Raw genomic sequence first — 24,777 nt, 5'->3', positions numbered from 1 at the left:
TGGATTGAAAGTTGGTTGGCTGATAGGAAACAGAGTAGTGATAAACGGCTCCATTTCGGAATGGCAGGCAGTGACCAGTGGGGTACCGCAGGGATCAGTGCTGGGACCGCAGCTTTTTACAATATATGTTAATGATAAAGAAGATTGTATCAGTAATAACATTAGCAAATTTGCTGATGACACTAAGCTGGGTGGCAGGGTGAAATATAATGAGGATATTAGGAGATTACAGGGTGACCTGGACAAGTTAGGTGAGGTCAGATGCATGGCAGATGCAGTTTAATGTGGATAAATGTATGGTTATCCACTTTGGTGGCAAGAACAGGAAGGCAGATTACTACCTAAATGGAATCAATTTAGGTAAAAGGGCAGTACAAAGAGATCTGGGTGTTCTTGTACACCAGTCAATGAAGGTAAGCATGCAGGTACAGCAGGTAGTGAAGAAGGCTAATAGCATGCTGGCCTTCATAACAAGAGGGATTGAGTATAGAAGCAAAGAGGTTCTTCTGCACCTGTTCAGGGTCCTGGTGAGACCACACCTGGAGTACTGTGTGCAGTTCTGGTCTCCAAATTTGAGGAAAGACATTCTGGCTATTGTGGGAGTGCAGCGTAGGTTCACGAGGTCAATTCCTGGAATGGAGGGATGACCTTACACTGAAAGACTGGAGCGACTGGGCTTGTGTACCCTTGAGGTTAGAAGACTGAGAGGGGATATCATTGAGACATATAAGATTATTCAAGGTTTGGACACTCTGGAGGCAGGAAACATGTTTCCACTGATGGGTGAGTGTCGAACCAGAGGACACAGCTTAAAAATACGGGGTAGACCATTTAGGACAGAGATGAGGAGAAACTTCTTCACCCAGAGAGTGGTGGCTGTGTGGAATACTCTGCCCCAGAGGGCAGTGGAGGCCCAGTCTCTGGATTCATTAAAGAAAGAGTTGAATAGAGCTCTCAAGGATAGTGGAATCAAGGGTTATGGAGAAAACGCAGGAACAGGATACTGATTAAGGATGATCAGCCATGATCATATTGAATGGTGGTGCAGGCTCGAAGGGCAGAATGGACTACTTCTGCACCTATTGTCAATTGTCTAACATAGAACATAGAAACATAGAACATAGAACATAGAAACATAGAAACATAGACATAGAAACATAGGCCATAGAAGCATAGAACATAGAGACATAGAACATAGAACAAAGAACATAGAAGATAGAAACATAGAACATAGAAACATAGAGCATGGAAACATAGAACACAGAAACATAGAACAAAAAACATAGAAACATAGAACATCGAAACATAGAACATAGAAACATAGAAAATGGAACATAGAAACATACAACATAGAAACATAGAACATAGGAACTTAGAACAGAGAACATGGAAGATAGAAACATAGAACATAGAAACATGGAACATAGAACATAGAAACATAGAACATAGAAACATAGAACATAGAAACATAGAAAATGGAACATAGAAACATACAACATAGAAACATAGAACATAGGAACTTAGAACAGAGAACATGGAAGATAGAAACATAGAAAATAGAAACATGGAACATAGAACATAGAAACATAGAACATAGAAACATGGAACATAGAACATAGAAGACAGAAACATAGAACATAGAACCACAGAACATAGAAGACAGAAACATAGAACATAGAAATATAGAACATAGAACATAGAAACATAGAACATAGAAACATAGAACATAGAAACATGGAACATATAAACATAGAACATAGAACATAGAAACACAAATATAGAACATAGAAACATAGAACATAGAAACATATAACATAGAACATAGAAACATAGAACATAGAACATGGGATATAGAACATTGAAACATAGAACATAGAACATAGAAACATAGAAACATAGAACATAGAAACGTAGAACATACAACATAGAAACATACAACATAGAAACATAGAACATAGAAACACAGAACATAGAAACATAGATTATAGAAACATAGAACAGACAACATAGAATATAGAAACATAGAACATAGAACATAGAAACACAGAACATAGAAACATAGATTATAGAAACATAGAACAGACAACATAGAATATAGAAACATAGATTATAGAAACATAGAACAGACAACATAGAATATAGAAACATAGAACATAGAACAAAGAAACATAGAACATAGAAACATAGAACATCAAACATAGAACATAGAATCATAGAACATAGAACATAGAAGCATAGAACATAGAAACATAGAACATTGAATATAGAACATAGAAACATAGAACATAGAAACATAGAACACAGAACACAGAAACACAGAACATAGAAACATACAACATACAACATAGAAATATAGAACATAGAAACATAGAACCACATGGGATGAATGTAGAATTCTCCAGCTTCCTCATTTCCCCTCTTCCCATCTTATCTCAGTCCCAACCCCGGATTCGGCACCGCCCTCTTGACCTGCAATCTTCTTCCAGCCCTCTCCGGACCCACCCTTTCTTCAGCCTATCACCCTCACTTCCTTCCACCTATCGTATTCCCAGTGCCCCGCTCCCAAATTCCCTCCCCCCTACCCTTTATCTCAGCTCGCTTGGCACACCGGCCTCATTCCTGAAGAAGGGCTTATCTCCTGCTCCTCGGATGCTGCCTGGCCTGCTGTGTTTTTCCATCACCACATCTTTCAACTCTGGTCTCTAGCATCTGCAGTCCTCACTTTCTCTTAATATTGTGGAGATGGCAGGTTAATTGCCCACTTCTAATTCTTGTATTATAAGACATTGGCATTTGTTTATCTTATTTTGTAATGTCTGGGCCGAGGGCTTGGTTCAAGCCGGGAGGTGCTATGGCAGGATTATTGGAAGGTAGGAGTGCCGCCTGTGGACAAGGGAGAAAGTCTCCTCTTGATTATGTCTTGTTTTTAGGAGCAGTCCTTAGCTATTTTGATTTAGTTATAGAGTCATAGAGATGTACAGCATGGAAACAGACCCTTCAGTCCAACCCGTCCATGCCGACCAGATATCCCAACCCAATCTAGTCTCACCTGCCAGCACCCGGCCCATATCCCTCCAAACCCTTCCTATTCATATACCCATCCAAATGCCTCTTAAATGTTGCAATTGTACCAGCCTCCACCACATCCTCTGGCAGCTCATTCCATACACGTACCACTCTCTGCGTGAAAAAGTTGCCCCTTAGATCTCTTTTATATCTTTCCCCTCTCACTCTAAACCAATGCCCTCTAGTTCTGGACGCCCCGACCCCAGGGAAAAGACTTTGTCTATTTATCTTATCCATGCCCCTCATAATTTTGTAAACCTCTATAAGGTCATCCCTCAGCCTCCGACGCTCCAGGGAAAACAGCCCCAGCCTGTTCAGCCTCTCCCTGTAGCTCAGATTCTCCAACCCTGGCAACATCCTTGTAAATCTTTTCTGAACTCTTTCAAGTTTCGCAACACCTTTCCGATAGGAAGGAGACCAGAATTGCACGCAATATTCCAACAGTGGCCTAACCAATAGCCTCTACAGCCGCAACATGACCTCCCAACTCCTGTACTCAATACTCTGACCAATAAAGGAAAGCACACCAAACGCCTTCTTCACTATCCTATCTACCTGTGACTCCACTTTCAAGGAGCTATGAACCTGCACTCCAAGATCTCTTTGTTCAGCAACACTCCCTAGGACCTTACCATTAAGTGTATAAGTCCTGCTAAGATTTGCTTTCCCAAAATGCAGCACCTCGCATTTATCTGAATTAAACTCCATCTGCCACTTCTCAGCCCATTGGCCCATCTGGACCAGATCCTGTTGTAATCTGAGGTAACCCCCTCCGCTGTGCACTACACCTCCAATTTTGGTGTCATCTACAAACTTACTAACTGTAGCTCTTATGCTCGCATCCAAATCGTTTATATAAATGACAAAAAGAAAAGGGCCCAGCACCGATCCTTGTGGCACTCCACTGGTCACAGGCCTTCAGTCTGAAAAACAATCCTCCATCACCACCCTCTGTCTTCTACCTTTGAGCCAGTTCTGTATCCAAATGGCTAGTTCTCCCTAATTTCCATGAGATCTAACCTTGCTAACCAGTCTCCCATGGGGAACCTTGTCAAACGCCTTATTGAAGTCCATATAGATGACATCAACTGCTCTGCCCTCATCAATCTTCTTTGTTACTTCCTCAAAAATATTAATCAAGTTTATGAGACATGATTTCCCACGCACAAAGCCATGTTGACTATCCCGAATCAGTCCTTGCCTTTCCAAATATATGTACATCCTATCCCTCAGGATTCCCTGCAACAACTTGCCCATTACTGAGGTCAGGCTCACCAGTCTATAGTTCCCTGTCTTGTCTTTACCGCCCTTCTTAAACAGTGGCACCACGTTTACCACCCCCAGTCTTCCAGCATCTTACCCGTGACTATCGATGATACAAATATCTCAGCAAGAGGCCCAGCAATCACTTTCCTAGCTTCCCACCGAGTTCTAGGGTACACCTGATCAGGTCCTGGGGATTTATCCACTTTTAACCATTTCAAGACATCCAGCACTTCCTCCTCTGTAATCTGGACATTTTGCAAGATGTCACCATCTATTTCCCTACAGTCTATATCTTCCATATCCTTTTCCGCAGTAAATACTGATGCAAAATACTCATTTAGTATCTCCACCATTTTCTGTGGCTCCACACAAAGGCCGCCTTGCTGATCTTTGAGGGGCCCTTTTCTCTCCTTAGTTACCCTTTTGTCCTTAATGTATTTGTAAAAACCCTTTGGATTCCCATTAATTCTATTTGCCAAAGTTATCTTATGGCCCCGTGTTGCCCTCCTGATTTCCCTCTTAAGTATACTCCTACTTCCTTTATACGCTTCTAAGGATTCACTTGATCTATCCTGTCTATACCTGACATATGCTTCCTTCTTTTTCTTAACCAAACCATCACCGCCCTCCTAACCTGCAATCTTCTTCCTGTCCTCTCCGCCCCCACCCCACTCCAACCTATCACCCTCACCTTGACCTCCTTCCACCGATCACATCTCCATCGCCCCTCCCCCAAGTCCCTTTTCCCTACCTTTTATCTTAGCCTGCTTGGCACATTCTCCTCATTCCTGATGAAGGGCTCTGGCCCGAAACGTCGAATTTCCTGTTCGTTGGATGCTCCCTGACCTGCTGTGCTTTAACCAGCAACACATTTTCAGCATCAATTTCTTTAGTCATCCAGCATTCCCTACTGCAAATGTGTTGCTGGTCAAAGCACAGCAGGCCAGGCAGCATCTCAGGAATAGAGAATTCGACGTTTCGAGCATAAGCCCTTCATCAGGAATAAGAGAGAGAGCCAAGCAGGCTAAGATAAAAGGTAGGGAGGAGGGACTAGGGGGAGGGGCGATGGAGGTGGGATAGGTGGAAGGAGGTCAAGGTGAGGGTGATAGGCCGGAGTGGGGTGGGGGCGGAGAGGTCAGGAAGAGGATTGCACGTTAGGAGGGCGGTGCTGAGTTGAGGGAACCGACTGAGACAAGGTGGGGGGAGGGGAAATGAGGAAACTGGAGAAATCTGAATTCATACCTTGTGGTTGGAGGGTTCCCAGGCGGAAGATGAGGCGCTCCTCCTCCAGCCGTCGTGTTGTTGTGTTCTGCCGGTGGAGGAGTCCAAGGACCTGCATGTCCTCGGTGGAGTGGGAGGGAGAGTTAAAGTGTTGAGCCACGGGGTGATTGGGTTGGTTGGTTCGGGTGGCCCGGAGGTGTTCTCTGAAGCGTTCCGCAAGTAAGCGGCCTGTCTCACCAATATAGAGGAGGCCGCATCGGGTGCAGCGGATGCAATAGATGATGTGTGTGGAGGTACAGGTGAACTTGTGGCGGATATGGAAGGATCCCTTGGGGCCTTGGAGGGAAGTGAGTGTGGAGGTGTGGGCGCAAGTTTTACATTTCCTGCGGTTGCAGGGGAAGGTGCCGGGGGTGGAGGTTGGGTTGGTGGGGGGTGTGGATCTGATGAGGGAGTCACGAAGGGAGTGGTCCTTGCGGAACGCTGATAGGGGAGGGGAGGGAAATATATCCTTGGTGGTGGGGTCCGTTTGGAGGTGGCGGAAATGGCGGCGGATGATACGTTGTATGCGGAGGTTGGTGGGGTGGTAGGTGAGAACCAGTGGGGTTCTGTCTTGGTGGCGGTTGGAGGAGCGGGGCTCAAGGGCGGAGGAGCGGGAAGTGGAGGAGATGCGGTGGAGGGCATCGTCGATCACGTCTGGGGGGAATCTGCGGTCCTTGAAGAAGGAGGCCATCTGGGCTGTGCGGTGTTGGAATTGGTCCTCCTGGGAGCAGATGCGGCGGAGACGAAGGAATTGGGAATATGGGATGGCGTTTTTACAGGGGGCAGGGTGGGAGGAGGTGTAGTCCAGGTAGCTGTGGGAGTCAAAAATGAGGTCTGCAGATGCTGGAGATCACAGCTGCAAATGTGTTGCTGGTCAAAGCACAGCAGGCCAGGCAGCATCTCAGGAATAGAGAATTCGACATTTCGAGCATAAGCCCTTCATCAGGAATGATGAAGGGCTTATGCTCGAAACGTCGAATTCTCTATTCCTGAGATGCTGCCTGGCCTGCTGTGCTTTGACCAGCAACACATTTGCAGCTGTGGGAGTCAGTCGGTTTATAATAGATGTCTGTGTTGAGTCGGTCGCCCGAGATAGAAATGGAAAGATCTAGGAAGGGGTGGGAGGAGTCTGAGACAGTCCAGGTGAATTTCAGGTCTGGATGGAAGGTGTTAGTAAAGTTGATGAACTGTTCAACCTCCTCGTGGGAGCACGAGGCAGCGCCGATACAGTCATCGATGTAGCGGAGGAAAAGGTGGGGGGTGGTGCCAGTGTAGTTGCAGAAGATGGACTGTTCCACATATCCTACGAAGAGGCAGGCATAGCTGGGGCCCATGCGGGTGCCCATGGCAACTCCTTTAGTTTGGAGGAAGTGGGAGGATTGAAAAGAGAAGTTATTCAGGGTGAGGACCAGTTCAGTCAGTCGAAGGAGGGTGTCAGTGGAAGGGTACTGGTTGGTGCGGCGGGAAAGGAAGAAGCGGAGGGCTTTGAGTCCTTCGTGATGGGGGATGGAGGTGTACAGGGACTGGATGGCCATGGTGAAGATAAGGCGTTGGGGACCGGGGAAGCGAAAATCCTGGAGGAGGTGGAGGGCGTGGGTGGTGGCCCGAAGGCCTACCCCAGCTCAGGACAACACTCTCACAGACCTACCCCAGCTCAGGACAACACTCTCACAGACCTACCCCAGCATTCCCTACACCTACCAGCCTTCCCTTTCACCTGACAGGAATATACTTTCTCTGGATTCTCGTTATCTCATTTTTGAAGGCTTCCCATTTTCCAGCCGTCCTTTTACCTGCGAACATCTGTCCCCCGTCAGCTTTCGAAAGTTCTTGCCGAATACCGTCAAAATTGGTCTTTTTCCAATTTAGAACTTCAACTTTTAGATCTGGTCTATCCTTTCACATCACTATTTTAAAACGAATAGAATTATGGTCGCTGGCCCCAAAGTCCTCCCCCCACTGACACCTCAGTCACCTGCCCTGCCTTATTTCCCAAGAGTAGGTCAAGTTTTGCACCTTCTCTAGTAGGTATATCCACATACTGAACCAGAAAATTGTCTTGTACACATTTAAGAAATTCCTCTCCACCTAAACCTTTAACACTATGGCAATCCCAGTCGATGTTTGGAAAGTTAAAATCCCCTATCATAACTACTCCATTATTCTTACAGATAGCTGACATCGCATTACAAGTTTGTTTCTCAATTTCCCTCCTATTGGAGGGTCTATAATATAATCCCAATAAGGTGATCATCCCTTTCTTATTTCTCAGTTCCACCCAAATAACTTCCCTGGATGTATTTCCGGGAATATCCTCCCTCAGCACAGCTGTAATGTTATCCCTTATCAAAAATGCCACTCCCCCTCCTCTCTTGCCTCCCTTTCTATCCTTCCTGTAGCATTTGTATCCTGGAATATTAAGCTGCCAGTCCTGCCCATCCCTGAGCCATGTTTCCGTAATTGCTATGATATCCCAGTCCCATGTTCCTAACCATGCCCTGAGTTCATCTGCCTTTTCTGTTAGGCTCCTTGCATTGAAATAAATGCAATTTAATTTATTAGTCCTACCTTGTCCCTGCCTGCCCTGACTGTTTGACTCACTTCTGTTCTCAGCTGTACCAGTCTCAGATCGATCTTTCCTCACTATCTCCCTGGGTCTCACCATCCTCCTCCCACACCTCCCGCCCCCCTCGCCCCACCTTACTATTTTAAATCCTCCCAAGCAGTTCTAGCAAATTTGTTTTAAAGGTTGTATTTTTAAATTTATTTGAATTGTTTATGGTCTCTACTCAATGCTTCTTGAATGGGGTTCTTCCTCCTGGGGGGTCTTGGACTTTCTTGAAAGATCATGGCTAGTCATTCACTTAAATAGTACACCTGGAATGTTAAGGGGAGCCACTCACCAATTAAAAGATATATCAAGTCTGAAAAAAGAGTGTTGATGTAGCCCTATTACAGGAGACACATCTACTTAATAAGGAGCATTCGAAGCTGCAGCAGGTTAGGTTTGGCCACGTATTCTTTTCATCTTTCAGCTCAAAAAAGTAGTAGAGTGGTCATTCTTTTCCGGAAGAATCCTCCCTTCCACATGTTAAGGATAAAAGATGAGTTCAGACGCTATATGTTACCTAAAGGCCTAATATATGCAGAGGAGTATGGGATTTTGAATGGATATTACCCTTTTAAATTTGTAACAGATGCGCTCTCCAAGTTGATGGCTCTCGGGGTGCGTCACATAATTATAGGAGGAGATTTTAATTGCATTGTCGATCCCGAGGTGGACAGGATATGTAGGAGCTCTGTGGGTATATCTCAGAGATCTAGGCAGTTGGCTGACCTGAATAGGGAGTTGGGACTGGTAGATGTGTGGAGGTGTCTTCACTCTGAGGGTAGGGATTTTACTTTATACTCTAACCCACACGGGTGCCGTACCAGAATCGATATGTTTTTTGTCCCCTCGACATTTCTGAATTCGATAGTCTTGTAAGATAGGGAATATAACACTATTTCTGATCACGCAGCAGTGCATATGGTGGTCAAGACTAGTGGTGATAAGATGAGTTCCCGACACTGGCTTATGGACCCTTTCCTATTGAAGGATAGTAAGCTCATAGAATAGTTCTCGCAGGAATTTAAAATTTTCTGGGGTATGAATTCAGATCCGGCCAGTAACCCATCGGTGATGTGGGAGACTGCTAAGGCACGTGCACACAGTTTGGTTATCTCATATTCTGCAACCCGGAAAAGACAAAAGGGAGAACAACAGGGTCTGCTTGAGGCTCGCCTAAAGGCAGCTGAGACAGCTTATGCTGATAGGCCGTCCATTACTAAACTACAGCGGATTACAGTCCTCAGGGCAACTTTCAATACTGCACTTACTCAAACAGCAAAGAGAGAGATACTGTTTGCGAAGCAGAGGTTATTTGAGCACGGCACGGGGGTGCTGGTACCCTGACTTGAGATCCGACAAAGATCAATGCAGCCTTTAGAAAGTTCTACATCGAACTGTATAAGTCGGAGGGCTGTGAGGATAGAGCAAGGAAGATGGAGTCTTTTTTTAAAGACTTGGCCCTCTCGGGGCCAAGTATATATGGAACGGTTTGGCATTGGAGAGGTCTTTACCAAGTGGATCGCAGTATTCCATAACGACCCTAGAGCAGCGGTGATAACCAACGGCATTAGATCGGATAGCTTTAGTGTTGGCAGAGGTTGTCATCAAGGGTGCCCTATCTCACCATTACTAATTGCACTAGTGATTGAACCGCTGGAGGAAGCTATCCGAACTAACCCTAATATAACGGCCCCGGAGGGAGGATCGGGTTTAGCATAAAATCACTCTTTACGAAGACAACGTCCTCCTTTTCTTCAATGACCCAATCATACCTGTGCCCCGCTTAATTCAAGTGGTTAACTTGTTTGGTATGTTTTCAGGTTACAAAATTAACTTTATGAAATCAGAGGCCGTGCCGCTAGGAGGTCTTACCAGCATGTCCAATTTTCTAGATGGATCCCATTTCCCCTTTCAGTGGTCACTAGGAGGTTTTCTCTATTTGGGTACTTTTATTACCCTGGTATTTGATCAGCTATACAAAGCTTGGAGGATAATGCGACAGGATGAGGGTAATTCACAAATAACATCTCTTTCTACTCCTATAGTGGGAACGTTGGGATTTCAGCCAGGCTTGACTTACGCTGGATTTAAAATTTGTGACACCGGAGGTATCTCCTGTTGGGAGATCTGTTCGATGGGGAGGTCATAATGTCCTTTGAACAGTTACGTCAGAAGTTCGAGTTGCCTAGCAAGGACCTTTCTCAATCTTTTCAAGTGTGAGATTTCATACCAAAAAAAGACCACATTGATGATTAATCCTTACAAATCAGATATGGGAAGGAGAGTGCTTCAGCTATTGATGCACTCTCGGTCAGTACTCTCTACCGCTCACTAGGTAATAAGGTATCGAAGGACATGGAACATTTATAAAAAACCTGGAATCAAGAATTAGGGATGGAAATCTCCTTAGAGATATGGGAGGATATCTGGGAAAATGCTTGGAAGATCTCTGTCTGTAATAGAACTCAAGCTATTCAATTGAAGATACCTCATTGGGCTCATATGGCACCAGAGCAGCTTGCAAAGGTCAAGCAGGAGCATCCCCAATGTGCCCGAAATGTAAAATAGAAGTTGGGACTCTCACTCATTGTCTGTGGACGTGCCATAAGATTCGTAGGTATTGGGACAGTGTAGAAAATGCCTTGGCGAAGATTTTGGGAATGGAGATTGGCCTGGACCCAGTGTCTCTCCTTTGGGCTTTCCAAATTTTCCTTCTCTAGATGCATCTGGGAAAAACTTATTTACTATCCTTCCCTTTGGTGCGAGGAAAAATATTTTAGTAAGTTGGATATTAGAAAGCCCCCCGGGAGTTTTGAGTTGGCAGAGGATTGTTATGGAAGATATTCCCCTGGACTTCCTTATGAATATGATGCACCAAAAAATGGAATTATTTTATAGGACATGGTGGCCCTTTTTGAACTACACCGATGCAGATAAGATTAGATTCCCTACAGTGTGGAAACAGACCCTTCGGCCCAACGAGTCCACACCAACCCTCCGAAGAGCAAGCCACCCATACCCATTCCCCTACACCTAACACTACACCATTTAGCATGGCCAATTCACCCTAACCTGCACGTTTTTGGACTGTGGGAGGAAACCCACACAGACACGGGGAGAATGTGCAAACTCCACACAAACAGTCACCCAAGGTGGGAATAGAACCCAGGTCTCTGGTGCAGCAGTGCTAACCACTGAGCCACCATGCCGCCCAGATATATCTCTGGGTTTTTTTATACATAGAGTTCTCTTTCTTATATCTTATTTTGTGTTTTGGTAGTTTGTAGAAGAGACTAGTAGTTAGTTTTCTTAATTTTATATCGGTGCTGTTATTATGTTGTAAAGTGGATACACTATTTTGTATTAATTTTGTAATTTTGTAAAAAAAATCAATTTTTTCTTTTCAATAAAAATATTTCCAAATAAAAATCATCCATCCAAAGTAATCTGAAGTAGATTGGGCAGTTATCAAAAGAAAAGGTGATTAAAATTTTGCTTCTGTCTTTACAACAGAGGTTACAAAATATATCCCAGTAAGGCTGCCATTGCCATCAGCAATCACTCATTAACATGTATGATGTTAATGAATTTCGAAATTTCAAAAGCTGTTTATAGCACATGGAACTATAGGAATCCCAGAATGTACACTGACCATTGAAGGGAAGTTTGCAGTGGACAACAGCAGAGAATCCCGGCCAATTTCTCAACTAGGACTTGGTAGTAAGGGAATTCACCGGACTGTTCCATTTGTGGAGAAAGGAGAAAATGAGGACTGCAGATGCTGGAGATCAGAGTCGAGAGTGTGGGGCTCTTGCCTGAAACGTCGATTCTCCTGCTCCTTGGATGCTGCCTGACCTGCTGTGCTGTTCCGTTTGTGTGCAGGAAGGAGCCCATTAAGACGTGAGATTTCCCTGATTGGCAATGTCATAAATAGGGTCTGAACCACTTTATTCAATGTGCAAACCTGATGCTAAAATAAGACACATAAAAGCCACCTTGCAGGGTAATGGCTATCCTGATCAGATCATCTCTCACTGTGTATCATGAAAACTCTTGGAAGATCCTAAAGCATTATTCAATCTTCAGAAGTATCCAGTCTATCTCAGATTACCATAGAAAAGTAAGATATCTCAAAATGTTAAGCAATAGGTGAAGGCACCGTGGGCGGCACGGTGACACAGTGGTTAGCACTGCTGCCTCACAGCACCAGAGACCCGGGTTCAATTCCCGCCTCAGGCGATTGACTGTGTGGAGCTTGCACGTTCTCCCCGTGTCTGCGTGGGTTTCCTCCCACAATCCAAAGATGTGCAGGTGAGGTGAATTGGCCATGGGAAATTGCCCCTAGTGTTAGGTAAGGGGTAAATGTAGGAGAATGGTGGGTTTCGCTTTGGCGGGTCGGTGTGGACTTGTTGGGCCGAAGGGCCTGTTTCCAAACTGTAAGTAATCTAAACCAAACTGCTACAACACAGTAGCAACATTAAAGGTTTTCATTACTAACTGGATGCTGCTTGAAACATTCCACTTAAAACACAGTGGGTAAAATGGTGAACAAATTTCATACCAGTGTAATACGGATATGTAGGCTGAACACACCAAAGACTGGTGGATCGCATCAACAGCATGTCCCTTTGGATATTCGTGGCAAGCAAGGTACAGATTGCAACCAATCAGCCCAGGTTTGCAAAACTCACAGCAACAATTGTTCAATAACCTGAACATGTGAGGAATTATGCTGGCCATCAATTTAGGATTCTCAATCACGCTTGCAGTGTGGCACACTTGCAGTCTATATACAAAAAAGCTGGCAATCTTAATGCACGGACCCCTGTTCTTTGCAGGTAGATAAAACAGGTGCACACACTGCATCTATTTCCACTCAATAAAATAGGTGCAATTCATTCCTCAGTGAAATATCCTGACCAACCACAGTTAAACTTGCTTGGTTAACCTTCCAGTTAACTGTCAATCACCATTATGGGTGCATTTTCCAAGACAATGTTTCTAACAAGCAGATTCCACTTGCCAAACAACCAACACTCTTTTATTAAGCGGTAGATATGTTGCCTTCCCCTTCAATTTATATTCATTGAAGCATAGAATCCCTACAGTATGGAAACAGGCCCTTCAGCCCAACAAGTCCACACTAACCCTGTGAAGAGTAACCTACCCAGACCAATTCCTCTACATTTACCCCTGGCTATAGCACCTAAACTGCACATCCCTGAACACTATAGACAATTTAGAAGATCAATTCACTTAACCTGCACATCTTTGGATTGTGGGAGGAAACCGGAGCACCCAGAGGAAATGCACACAGACACGGGGAGAATGTGCAAACTCCACACAGACAGCCACCCGAAGCTGGAATTGAACCCGGGTCCCTGGCACTGTAAGGCAGCAGTGTTAACCACTGAGCTACCTTGCCACCTCAAACTATTGCAAAATTTTTTTGTGATGATTTATACAGATGGGGAACAGTTCTGTTTCCCATCCACAAGCAGCTGAATTTCCTGTTGGGGAATGAGTCCTGCAACAAAGCGCTGCAGATAAGAACATTTGGAAGCAATGGGAGAAATCATAGGCAGAGTGGATCATAGAAGGGTATGATAGTTAAAGAATGTGGAGCATTGAATTCTGGAATGACATTCACTGGCTAGCTTGTTGAGCATGGGGGAAACATTACTGCGTCTCTGGGTCAATGACAGTTCTGCCAAGACAGTGATCTCAGGAATGCAGTTTCCTGTTATTTCACTGAAGTTAGAGAAACCCTGCAAACATGAATTAAAATAGAAATAACTTTTACGGTGAAGGTATACAGCCTCATTAGAATTTACAGTGATCTGCTCGGTCTCCCTAGCCAAGAAAGAAAATACTGCCTCCATGAGACAGAATGTCCTATGAGCAGACATTGAATAAGCTTAGAGTTCAGAACAATGACAGGTGACTTCCCAAAGCCATTCAAGATTCTGATTCATAAGACATAGGAGCAGAAATTAGGCCATTCAACTCATCGAGTCCGCTCTGCCATTCAATCAGGGCTGATTGGTTTTTCAACTCCATTTTCCTGCTTTCTCCCTGTAACCTTTAAGTCCCTTGGCAATCAAGAATTTATCTATGTCTGTTTTAAATATAATCAATGATTAGTCCTTCACAGCCCTCTGTAGGAATGAATTCCACAGATTCCCCACTCTCTGGCTAAAGAAGTTTCTCCTTATCTCCATTCTAATAGCGCTTCCCTTTATTCTAAGGCTGTGCCCTCGGGTCCTCATCTCTCCTGCAAATGGAACTATCTACACTCTGTCAGGGCCATTCAATGTTCTCTAAGTTTTAATCAGATCCCCCCTCATTCTTCTAAATTCCATTGAGTATAGTCTGAGTCCTCAAATGTTCCTCATATGATAAGCCTTTCATTCCTGGTACCATTCTCGTGAAACTCCTCTGGACCAACTCCAGGACCAAGACATCTTTCCTGAAGTATGGGGACCAAAATTGTTCACAATATTCTAAATGTGGTATGACCAGAACCTTACAAAGCCTCAGAACATCCCTGCTTATATATTCCAGTCCTCCCGAGATGAATGACAACATTGTATATGCCTTCCTACCTACCGACTTACTCTACAAGTTTACCTTCAAGAGAAACCCCAACTAGGGGACTCCCAAGATTCTTCATGCTTCAGATTTCTGAATTTTTTTCCCATTTAGAAGATTGTCCATGCCTGTATTATTCCTACCAATGTGCAAGACCTCACACTCTCCCATGTTGTATTTCATCTGCCACTTTTTTGCCCACTCTCCTAACTGGACTAAATCTTTATGCAGCCTCCCCGCCTCCTCAATACCGCCTACCCCTCCACCTATCTTTGTATCATCTGCAAACTTAGCCAGACTGCTCTCAGTTCCTTCATCCAGATCATTAATGTATAAAGTGAAAAGTTGTGGTCCCAGCAGCAATCCCTGTGGAACACCACAAGTCACCAGCTTCCATCCTGAGGAGGTGCCTTTTATCCCCACTCTCTGCTTTCTGTCAGAATGTCAACTTCTATCCATTCCAATACCTGGCCTCTAATACTGTGGACCCATTTCTTACTCAGCAACTTCCTGAGCAGCATCTTATCAAAGGCCTTCTGGACGTCCAAATAGATCACATCCATTGGCTCTCCCTGGTCTAACCTGCTCATTATTTCCTCAAAGAATTCTAACAGATTTGTCAAGCATGACCTCCCCTTGATGAAACCAAGCTGACTTTGCCCAATTTTACCGGACACTTCCAAGTATTCAGTAATCTCATCCTTCACAATGGACTCCAAAATCTTACCAACGACTGAGGTCAGGCTAATCAGCCCATAATTTCCCATCTTTTACCTTACTCCCTTCAGAAATAAGAGTGTCACATTAGTGATTTTACAGTCCTCTGGGACTCTCTCTGACTCCAATGATTCCTGAAAGATCACTACTGAAGCCTCCACTACCAGTTCAGTTATTTCTTTCAGAACTCTAGGGTGTAGTCCATCTGGTCCAAGCAATTTATCCATTTCCAGACTTCTCAGTTTTTCTAGCACCTTCTCTTACGTGACAGCTACTGTATTCAGCTCTGTCCCTTGGCTATCTTTAATTTTGGGGCTATTACTTGTGTCTTCCACCTTGAAAACTGACACAAAGTACTTATTCAGTTCCTCAGCCATTTCTTTGTTCCCCATTGCTGCTTCTCTAGCCTTATTTCCCAATCCACAAAAATTCAAAGATACACGAAGAGAGGCTCTAAAGTGGCAGAGGAATCCCTACCATGGGAGCTCATTCTCAGGACGAGGTTCAATCCTTTGAGCTGACATATGGAGAATTTCTCTATCATCAGAAAGTTGTGAAGCTTTGGAATTTATTACCTTAGAGATCGTGGATGCTCAATAGTTGAATATATTGAATAACTTTGGATACTTGGGGAACTAATAGTATAGGGATAGTACAAAAAAGTGGACTTGATGTCAAAGAACTGCCATTATTCAAATGGATGGAGCAGCTGGTTCGAGGGATTACATGATCTACTTGCTCCTATTTTTGTATATTTTTATCATATTTGGATGGCCAACCCAGACATCTGGCAATATGGACTGGTCACCTGTCCCACATCCCACCTCTGCGACAATGGGAACTAGCTTGGCTGACTAGATTCCTATTCCAGAACATTTGTGTTTCAACTTCTGACCTGATCTAACCCACCCATTTTTTAGGGAGTTACATTTCAGCACTGTCAGTGAATTACTGGCTTAACCTATGCAGAAGAGAAATATATTCATACCAGCCAAACAATGAAGTTGATGGCGAGCACTGTGGGGATTCCTCCAAAGGAAAGCCCTTGAAGCACAGTGCTCCGGGATCGTGCATTGTAACAATGTTCCATCGTCCCATTGGCCAGTGAGTCCAAGAAGTTTAGTAATCCCAGATTATGGCCAAGTTTGCTGTTCAGAGTTGATGAGGAGTGGTGAAAGGTAGAGTCATCCATCTGGGGAATGCTGTCTGAGTCCAAGCCAGCTATCTGTGTTAGAACATAAAGCAATAAGAAAAACACAATAAATATTTGAAACAAAGGTCAATGTAGAGAAGAGAGTAGGACCATAGGAACAGAAGTATATTAAGGCCATTGTGCCTGCTCCAGCATATAACAAGATCATGGCTGATCAAACACTTGAATTCCTTTTACCCATAATAGCCCACAACCAGGATTCCAAGATTTAGATATTTCAGTAAGAACAGAGAAGATGGTAAAAGAGCGGGAGGTGTGGCATTGTTGGTCAAGGACAGTATTACAGTTGCAGAAAGGATGTTTGGAGACTCGTCAACAGAGGTAGTATGGGCTGAGGTTGGAAACAGGGAAGGAGAGGTCACCCTGTTGGGAGTTTTCTATAGGCCTCTGAATAGTTCCAGAGATGTAGAGGAAAGGATAGCAAAGATGATTCTCGATAGGAGTGAGAGAGACAGGATATTTGTCATGGGGGACTTCAACTTTCTAAATATTGACTGGGAACACTATAGTACGAGTACTATAGATGGGTCAGTTTTTGTCCAGTGTGTGCAGGAGGGCTTCCTGACAGCATGTAGACAGGCCAACAAGGGGCGAAGCCACTTTAGATTTAGTACTGGGTAACGCGCCCGGCCAGGGTGTTAGATTTGGAAGTAGGTGAGCTCTTTGGTGGTAGCGATCACAATTCTGTTATGTTTACTTTAGTGATAGAAAGAGATAGGTGTATACCACTGGGCAAGAGTTACAGCTGGGGGAAAGGCAATTACGATGCTATTAGGCAAGATTTAGGAAGCATAGGATGGGGAAGGAAACTGCAGGGGATGGGCACATTAGAAATGTGGAGCTTATTCAAGGAAAAGCTCCTATGTGTCCTAGATAAGTATATACCTGTCAGGTAGGGAGGAAGCTGTAGAGCACGGGAGCCATGGTTTATGAAGGAAGTGGAATCTCTGGTCAAGAGGAAGAAGACGATTTATGTTAAGATGAGATGTGAAGGCTCAGTTAGGGCACTTGAGGGTTACAAGGTAGCCAGGAAAGACCTAAAGAGAGAGCTCAGAAGAGCCAGAGGGAGACATAAGAAGTTGTTGGCGGATAGGATCAGGGTAAACCCTAAGGCTTTCTATAGGTATTTAAGGAATAAAAGAATGACGAGAGTAAGATTAGGGCCAATCAAGGATAGTAGTGGGAAGTTGTGTGTGGAGTCAGAGGAGATAGGGGAAGCACTAAATGAATTGTTTTCGACAGTGTTCACTCTACAAAACGACAATGTTGTGGAGGAGAATACTGAGATACACGCTACTAGACGAGGTGGGATTGAGGTTCACAAGGAAGAGGTATTAGAAATCCTGCAAAGTGTGAAAATAGTTAAGTCCCCTGGGCCGGATGGGATTTATCCCAGGATCCTCTGGGAAGCCAGGGATGAGATTGCCGAGCCTTTGGCATTGATCTTTAAATCGTCATTGTCTACAGGAATAGTGCCAGAAGACTGGAGGATAGCAAATGTGGTTCCCCTGTTCAAGAAGGGGAGTAGAGACAACCCTGCTAATTATTGACCAGTGAGTCTTACTTCAGTTGTTGGTAAAGTGTTGGAAAAGTTTATAGGAGATAGGATTTATATTCATCTAGAAAAGAATAATTTGATTAGGGATAGTCAGCACGGTTTTGTGAAGGGTAGGGCATGCCTCACAAACCTTATTGAGTTCTTCGAGAAGGTGGCCAAACAGGTAGATGAGAGTAAACCGGTTGATGTGGTGTATATGGATTTCAGCAAGGCGTTCGATAAGGTTCCCCACAGTAGGCTATTGTACAAAATGCAGAGGAATGGGATTGTGGGAGATATAGCAGTTTGGATCAGTAATTGGCTTGCTGAAAGAAGACAGAGGGTGGTGGTTGATGGGAAATGTTCATCCTGGAGTTCAGTTACTCGTAGTGTACCCCAAGGGTCGGTGTTAGGTCCACTGCTGTTCGTCATTTTTATAAACGACCTGGATGAGGGCATAGAAGGGTGGGTTAGTAAATTTGAGACAACACTAAGGTCGGTGGAGTTGTGGATAGTGACAAAGGATGTTGTAGGTTACAGACATAGATAAGCTGCAGAGCTGGGCTGAGAGGTGGCAAATGGAGTTTAATGCAGACAAGTGTGAGATGATTCACTTTGGTCGGAGTAACCGGAATGCAAAGTAGTGGGCTAATGGTAAGATTCTTGGTAGTGTAGATGAGCAGAGAGATCTCGGTGTCCATGTACACAGATCCTTGAAAGTTGCCACCCAGGTTGACAGGGTTGTTAAGAAGGCATACAGTGTTTTAGCTTTTATTAATAGAGGGATTGAGTTCCGAAACCATGAGGTTATGCTGCAGCTGTACAAAACTCTGGTGCGGCCACACTTGGAGTATTGTGTACAGTTCTGGTCACCGCATTATAAGCAGGATGTGGAAGCTTTGGAAAGGGTGCAGAGGAGATTTACTAGGATGTTTCCTGGTATGGAGGGAAGATCTTATGAGGAAAGGCTGAGGGACTTGAGGCTGTTTTCGTTGGAGAGAAGAAGGTTGAGAGGTGACTTAATAGAGACATGTAAGATAATCAGAGGGTTAGATAGGGTGGACAGGGAGAGCCTTTTTCCAAGTATGGTAATGGCAAGCACGAGGGGGCATAGCTTTAAATTGAGGGGTGATAGATATAAGACAGATGTCAGAGGTAGTTTCTTTACTCAGAGAGTAGTAAGGGTATGGAATGCTTTGACAGCAACGGTAGTAAATTCACCAACTTTAAGTACATTTAAGTCATCATTGGACAAGCATATGGACGTACGTGGAATAGTGTAGGTTAGATGGGCTTCAGATTGGTATGACAGGTCGGCGCAACATCGAGGGCCGAAGGGCCTGTACTGCGCTGTAATGTTCTATGTTCTATATTCTACATTTTCTTCCACAGGTAATCAGAAATCTGTCAAACTTTACTTTAAACATACTAAAACTCTGAGCTTCCACAGCCATCTGCAGTCAATAATTCTGCAGATTCACAACTCTCTGTCAGCGAATCATCTGGTCAGAAAGTCCTACAGCACAGAGACAGGCCCTTTGGCCCAAACTGGTCCATGCTGACCAAAATGTCCATCCACATCTCCCTGTACTTGACCCGTAACCTTCTAAATGTTTCCTATCCATGAATTTGTCCAAATGCCTTTTAAATGTTATTAATGTACCCACATCAATCACTTCCACTGGCAGCTCATTCCACACACATATCACCCTCTGTGTAAAAGGGTTGCTCCTTAGGTTCCCTTTAATTCCTTCCCCTCAAATCTTAAACTGATACGCTCACGTCCTTGATTCTCCAATCCTGGGAAAAAGTCTGAGAGCACACACCCTATCCATGCCTCTCGTGATCTTATACACTTCTATAAGATAGCCCCCCCCACCACCCCCAGTCTCCTACGCTGTAAAAAAAAGTCCTCGCTTGTCCAACCTCTCCCTCTAACTCAGACTCGAGTCCTGCCACCATCCCTGTAAATTTCTTCTGCACTCTTTTTCCAGTTTAATCACATCCTTCCTACACCGAGGTGTCCAAAACTGAACACTACTCTAAATGCAGCCTCACTAACATCCTGCCAAACTACAACATAACTTCCCAACTTCTATACTCAATGCCCTGACTGATGAAGGCCAGTGTGCCAAACACCTTCTTCACTTCCCTGTCTACCTGGAACTCCACTTTCAGAGAACCATGCACCTGAACTCCAAGGTCTCTCTGTTTAACTGCACTCTTTAAGACCCTATCATTCATCTTGAATGTCCTACCTTGATTTGACTGTCCAATATACAAGACCTCACACTTACCTGCAGTAAACTCCATTTGCCATTTATTCCCCAGCTGATCAAGGTCTTGCTACAATTTCTGAGAACCTTCCTCACTGTCCATGATACCAACTATTTTAGTGTCATCAGCAAACTTACTAATCATGCCTTGTACATTCTCATCCTAATCATTGATATCGACAACAAAATGCAATGGACCCAACATTGACCCCTGAGGCACTCCACTGGTTACAGGCCTCCAGTCCGACAAACAACTTTCCTCTATTACCCACTGCTTCCTATCATCAAGCCAATTGTGTATCCAATTTGGTAGCTCCCCCTGGATGCCATGCAACCTAACCTTTCCAGAGCACCCTACCATGTAGAACCTTATCAAAGGCCTTACTGAAATCCACAAACACTATGTCTATCACCCTGCCCTTGTCAATCTTCCCGGTCACTTCATGAAAGAATGCTTACAAATTTGTGAGGCATGATCTCCAATGCACAAAGCCAAGCTCACTACCCCTAATCAAACCCTGCATTTCCGAATGCATTCTTATCCCTCAGAATCATCTCAAGTAACTTAGATGTTAATCTTATTGGACTATGTTTCCCAGGTATTTCTTTGCAGCCCTTCTTGAATAAGGCCACAATATTCACTACCCTCCAATCTTTCCAGACCAATGATGCAAAAATATTGGCCAGGGCCCCAGCAATTTCTCCTCTCACCTTTTGAAGTGTTCTTGGATATATCTGGCCAGTACCAGCAGATTTATTCATTTTTATACATTCTAATAAATCCAACACCTCCTCTACTGTGATATGGCCATGACCACTAACTTCCCCAAGTTCTCAAGTCTTCATGTCTTTCTCCACGGTAAACACAGAGGAGAAATATTCATTGAGGACCTCACCCACCTCCTGTGGTTCGATACAAACATTGGTCCACTTTGCTCCCTGAGGAGTCCTATTCTCTCTCTCTAGTTATTCTTTTTCCTTTAATATACTTAAAGAATCTTTTTTTGATTCACCTTAATCTTCTCAGCCAAAGCTATCGTGTGCCCCCTTTTCACCTTCCTGATTTCCTTCTTCAGTACACTCCTGTATCCCCTATATATCTCCAGGGATCCCCTTGATCCCAACTTCCTTAACCTGAGCAATACCTCCTACTTTTCTCCGAGTAAAAGAATCTTCCTCATCTCAGTCCTATATTTTTAAAATGGTTCTCTTTATTGCTATTTTCCCACCAGCTTTCTTTCACAAACTCGAAAACAACTCATTTGTCACAAAGAACAAAGAACAAAGAAAATTTGTAGCCCAGGTACAGGTCCTTCGGCCCTCCAAGACTGGACCGATCCAAATCTACTGTCTAAACTTGTCAGTCAATTCCTCACCATCTGTATCCCTCTGCTCCCCACCTACTCATGCATCTGTCCAGACGCATCTTAAATGAATACCGTGCCTGCCTCTACCACCTCTGCTGGCAACATGTTCCAAACACCCACCACCCTCTGTATGAAGTACTTGCTGCATGTATCCCCCTTAAACTTTTCACCTCTCAACTTGAATGCATGGCCTCTCATTATTGAATCCCTCACCCTGGGAAAAAGTTTGTCTCTATCCACCCTGTCTATACCCTTCATGATTTTGTAAACCTCAATCAGGTCATCCCACAATCTCCTTTTTTCTAGTGAAAATAAACCTGACCTACTCCACCTCTCTTCATAGCTAGCACCTTCCATACCAGACAACAGCCTCGTAAACCTTCTCCGCACCCTCTCCAAAGCATCCACATCATTTTGGTAATGTGGCAACCAGAACTGTACATGATATTCTAAATGCGGTCCAACCAATGTCCTGTACAATTTTAACATGACTTGCCAGCTTTTATACTCAATACCCCGTCCAATGAAGGCAAGCATACTATATGCCTTCCTGACCACTCTATCCACCTGTGCAGCAACCTTCAGGGTACAATGGACCTTCACTCCCAGATCTCTCTGCCCATCAACTTTTCCCAAGGCTCTTCCATTCATTGTATAATTCGCTCTCGAATTAGTCTTGCCTAAATGCATCACCTCACATTTGTCTGGACTGAAATCCATCTGCCACTTTTCCACCCAACTCTCCAGTCTATCTATATCCTCCTGTATTCTCTGACAGTCCCTTATGCTTTCTGCTACTCCACCAATCTTCGTGTCATCTGCAAACTTGCTGATCATACCAACAGTGCCCTCTTCCAGATCATTTATGTATATTACAAACAACAGTGGCCCCAGCACTGACCCCTGTGGAACACCACTGGTCACCTTTCTCCATTTCGAGAAACTCCCTTCAACTACTACTCTCTGTCTCCTGTTGCTCAACCAGTTCTTTATCCACCTAGCTAGAACACCCTGCACACCATGTGACTTCACTTTCACATTTCTACCATGAGGAACCTTAACAAACACCTTACTAAAGTCCATGTATATGACATCAACAGGTTTTCGTTAATCAATCAACTTGATCATTCCTCGAAGAACTCTATTAAGTTGGTAAGGCACAATCTCCCCCGCACAAAACCATCTTGCCTATCACTGATAAGCTAATTCTTTTCTAAATATAAATAAATCCTATCTCTCAGTACCCTCTCCAGCAACTTTCCCACCACCGACGTCAGGCTGTAGTTACCCGGAATATCCCTACTACCCTTCTTGTACAGGGGAACAACATGAGCAACCATCCAGTCCTCGGGCACCTCATCTGTATTTAAGGATGCCAGAAAGATATCTGTTAGGGCCCCAGCTATTTCCTCTCTTGCCTCCCTCAGCAACCTGGGATAGATCCCATCCGGTCCTGGGGATTTATCCACCTTAATAACCTCTAGCCTGCCCAACACATCTTGGTAAAAACAATGACTGCAGATGCTGGAAACCAGATTCTGGATCAGTGGTGCTGGAAGAGCACAGCAGTTCAGGCAGCATCCAAGGAGCAGCAAAATCGGCATTTCGGGCAAAAGCCCTTCATCAGGAATAAAGGCAGAGAGACTGAAGGGTGGAGAGATAAGCTAAGGGAGGGTGGGAGTGGGGAGAAAGTAGCATAGAGTACAATAGGTGAGTGGGGGAGGGAATGAAGGTGATAGGTCAAGGAGGAGAGGGTGAGTGGATAGGTGGAAAAGGAGCTAGGCAGGTAGGGCAAGTCCGGACAATTCATGGGGACAGTGCTGAGCTGGAAGGTTGGAGCTGGGTGAGGTGGGGGGAGAGGAAATGAGGAAACTGTTGAAGTCCACGTTGATGCCCTGGGATTGAAATATTCCGAGGCGGAAGATGAGGCGTTCTTCCTCCAGGCGTCTGGTGGTGAGGGAGCGGTGGTGAGGGAGGCCCAGGACCTCCCTGTCCTCGGCAGAGTGGAACGGGGAGTTGAAATGTTGGGCCACGGGGCGGTGGGGTTGATTGGTGCGGGTGTCCTGGAGATGTTCCCTAAAGCGCTCTGCGAGGAGGCGCCCAGTCTCCCCAATGTAGAGGAGACCGCATCGGGAGCAATGGATACAATAAATGATATTAGTGGATGTGCAGGTAAAACTTTGATGGATGTGGAAGGCTCCTTTAGGGCCTTGGATAGAGGTGAGGGAGGAGGTGTGGACACAGGTTTTACAGTTCCTGCGATGGCATGGGAAGGTGCCAGAATGGGAGGGTGGGTTGTGGGGGGGGGGCGTGGACCTGACCAGGTAGTCATAGAGGGAACAGATTTTGCAGAAGGCGGAAAGGGGTGGGGAGGGAGATATATCCCTGGTGGTGGGGTCATTTTGGAGGTGGTGGAAATGTCGGCAGACAATTTGGTTTATGTGAAGGTTGGTAGGGTGGAAGGTGAGCACCCTACCAACCTTCTGTCCTTGTTACGGTTGGATGGGTGGGGTCTGAGGGCGGAGATATGGGATGTGGATGAGATGCGTTGGAGGGCATCTTTAACCACGTGGGAAGAGAAATTGCAGTCTCTAAAGAAGGAGGATATCTGGCGTGTTCTGTGGTAGAACTGGTCCTCCTGGGAGCAGATACGGCAGAGATGGAGGAGTTGGGAATACGGTATGGCATTTTTGCAAGAGGTAGGGTGGGAAGAGGTGTAATCCAGGTAGCTGTGGGAGTCGGTGGGTTTGTAAAAAATGTCGGTGTCAAGCCTGTCGTCATTAATGGAGATGGAGAGGTCCAGGGAGGAGAGGGAGGTGTCAGAGATGGTCCAGGTAAATTTGAGGTGAACACATTCCATCCTGACCTCAAAT

The 24,777-nt window shown here is 44.7% G+C and overlaps 1 protein-coding gene across 1 annotated transcript in view; it reads right to left on the bottom strand.

Annotated features, from left to right (window-relative positions):
- tmem63c (transmembrane protein 63C) overlaps positions 1-24,777 on the bottom strand; it is a 331,403-nt gene that overhangs the window by 218,172 nt on the left and 88,454 nt on the right. The window contains exon 3 of the mRNA XM_060829024.1: positions 16,500-16,736. Within this exon, the coding sequence (XP_060685007.1) occupies positions 16,500-16,736 (237 nt within the window). The remainder of the gene's footprint in view (positions 1-16,499; positions 16,737-24,777) is intronic.

The sequence above is a fragment of the Hemiscyllium ocellatum genome, chromosome 8, assembly GCF_020745735.1.
Source record: "Hemiscyllium ocellatum isolate sHemOce1 chromosome 8, sHemOce1.pat.X.cur, whole genome shotgun sequence".
In the NCBI taxonomy this organism is placed as follows: domain Eukaryota; kingdom Metazoa; phylum Chordata; class Chondrichthyes; order Orectolobiformes; family Hemiscylliidae; genus Hemiscyllium; species Hemiscyllium ocellatum.
This window is presented reverse-complemented; position numbering and strand designations above follow the sequence as displayed.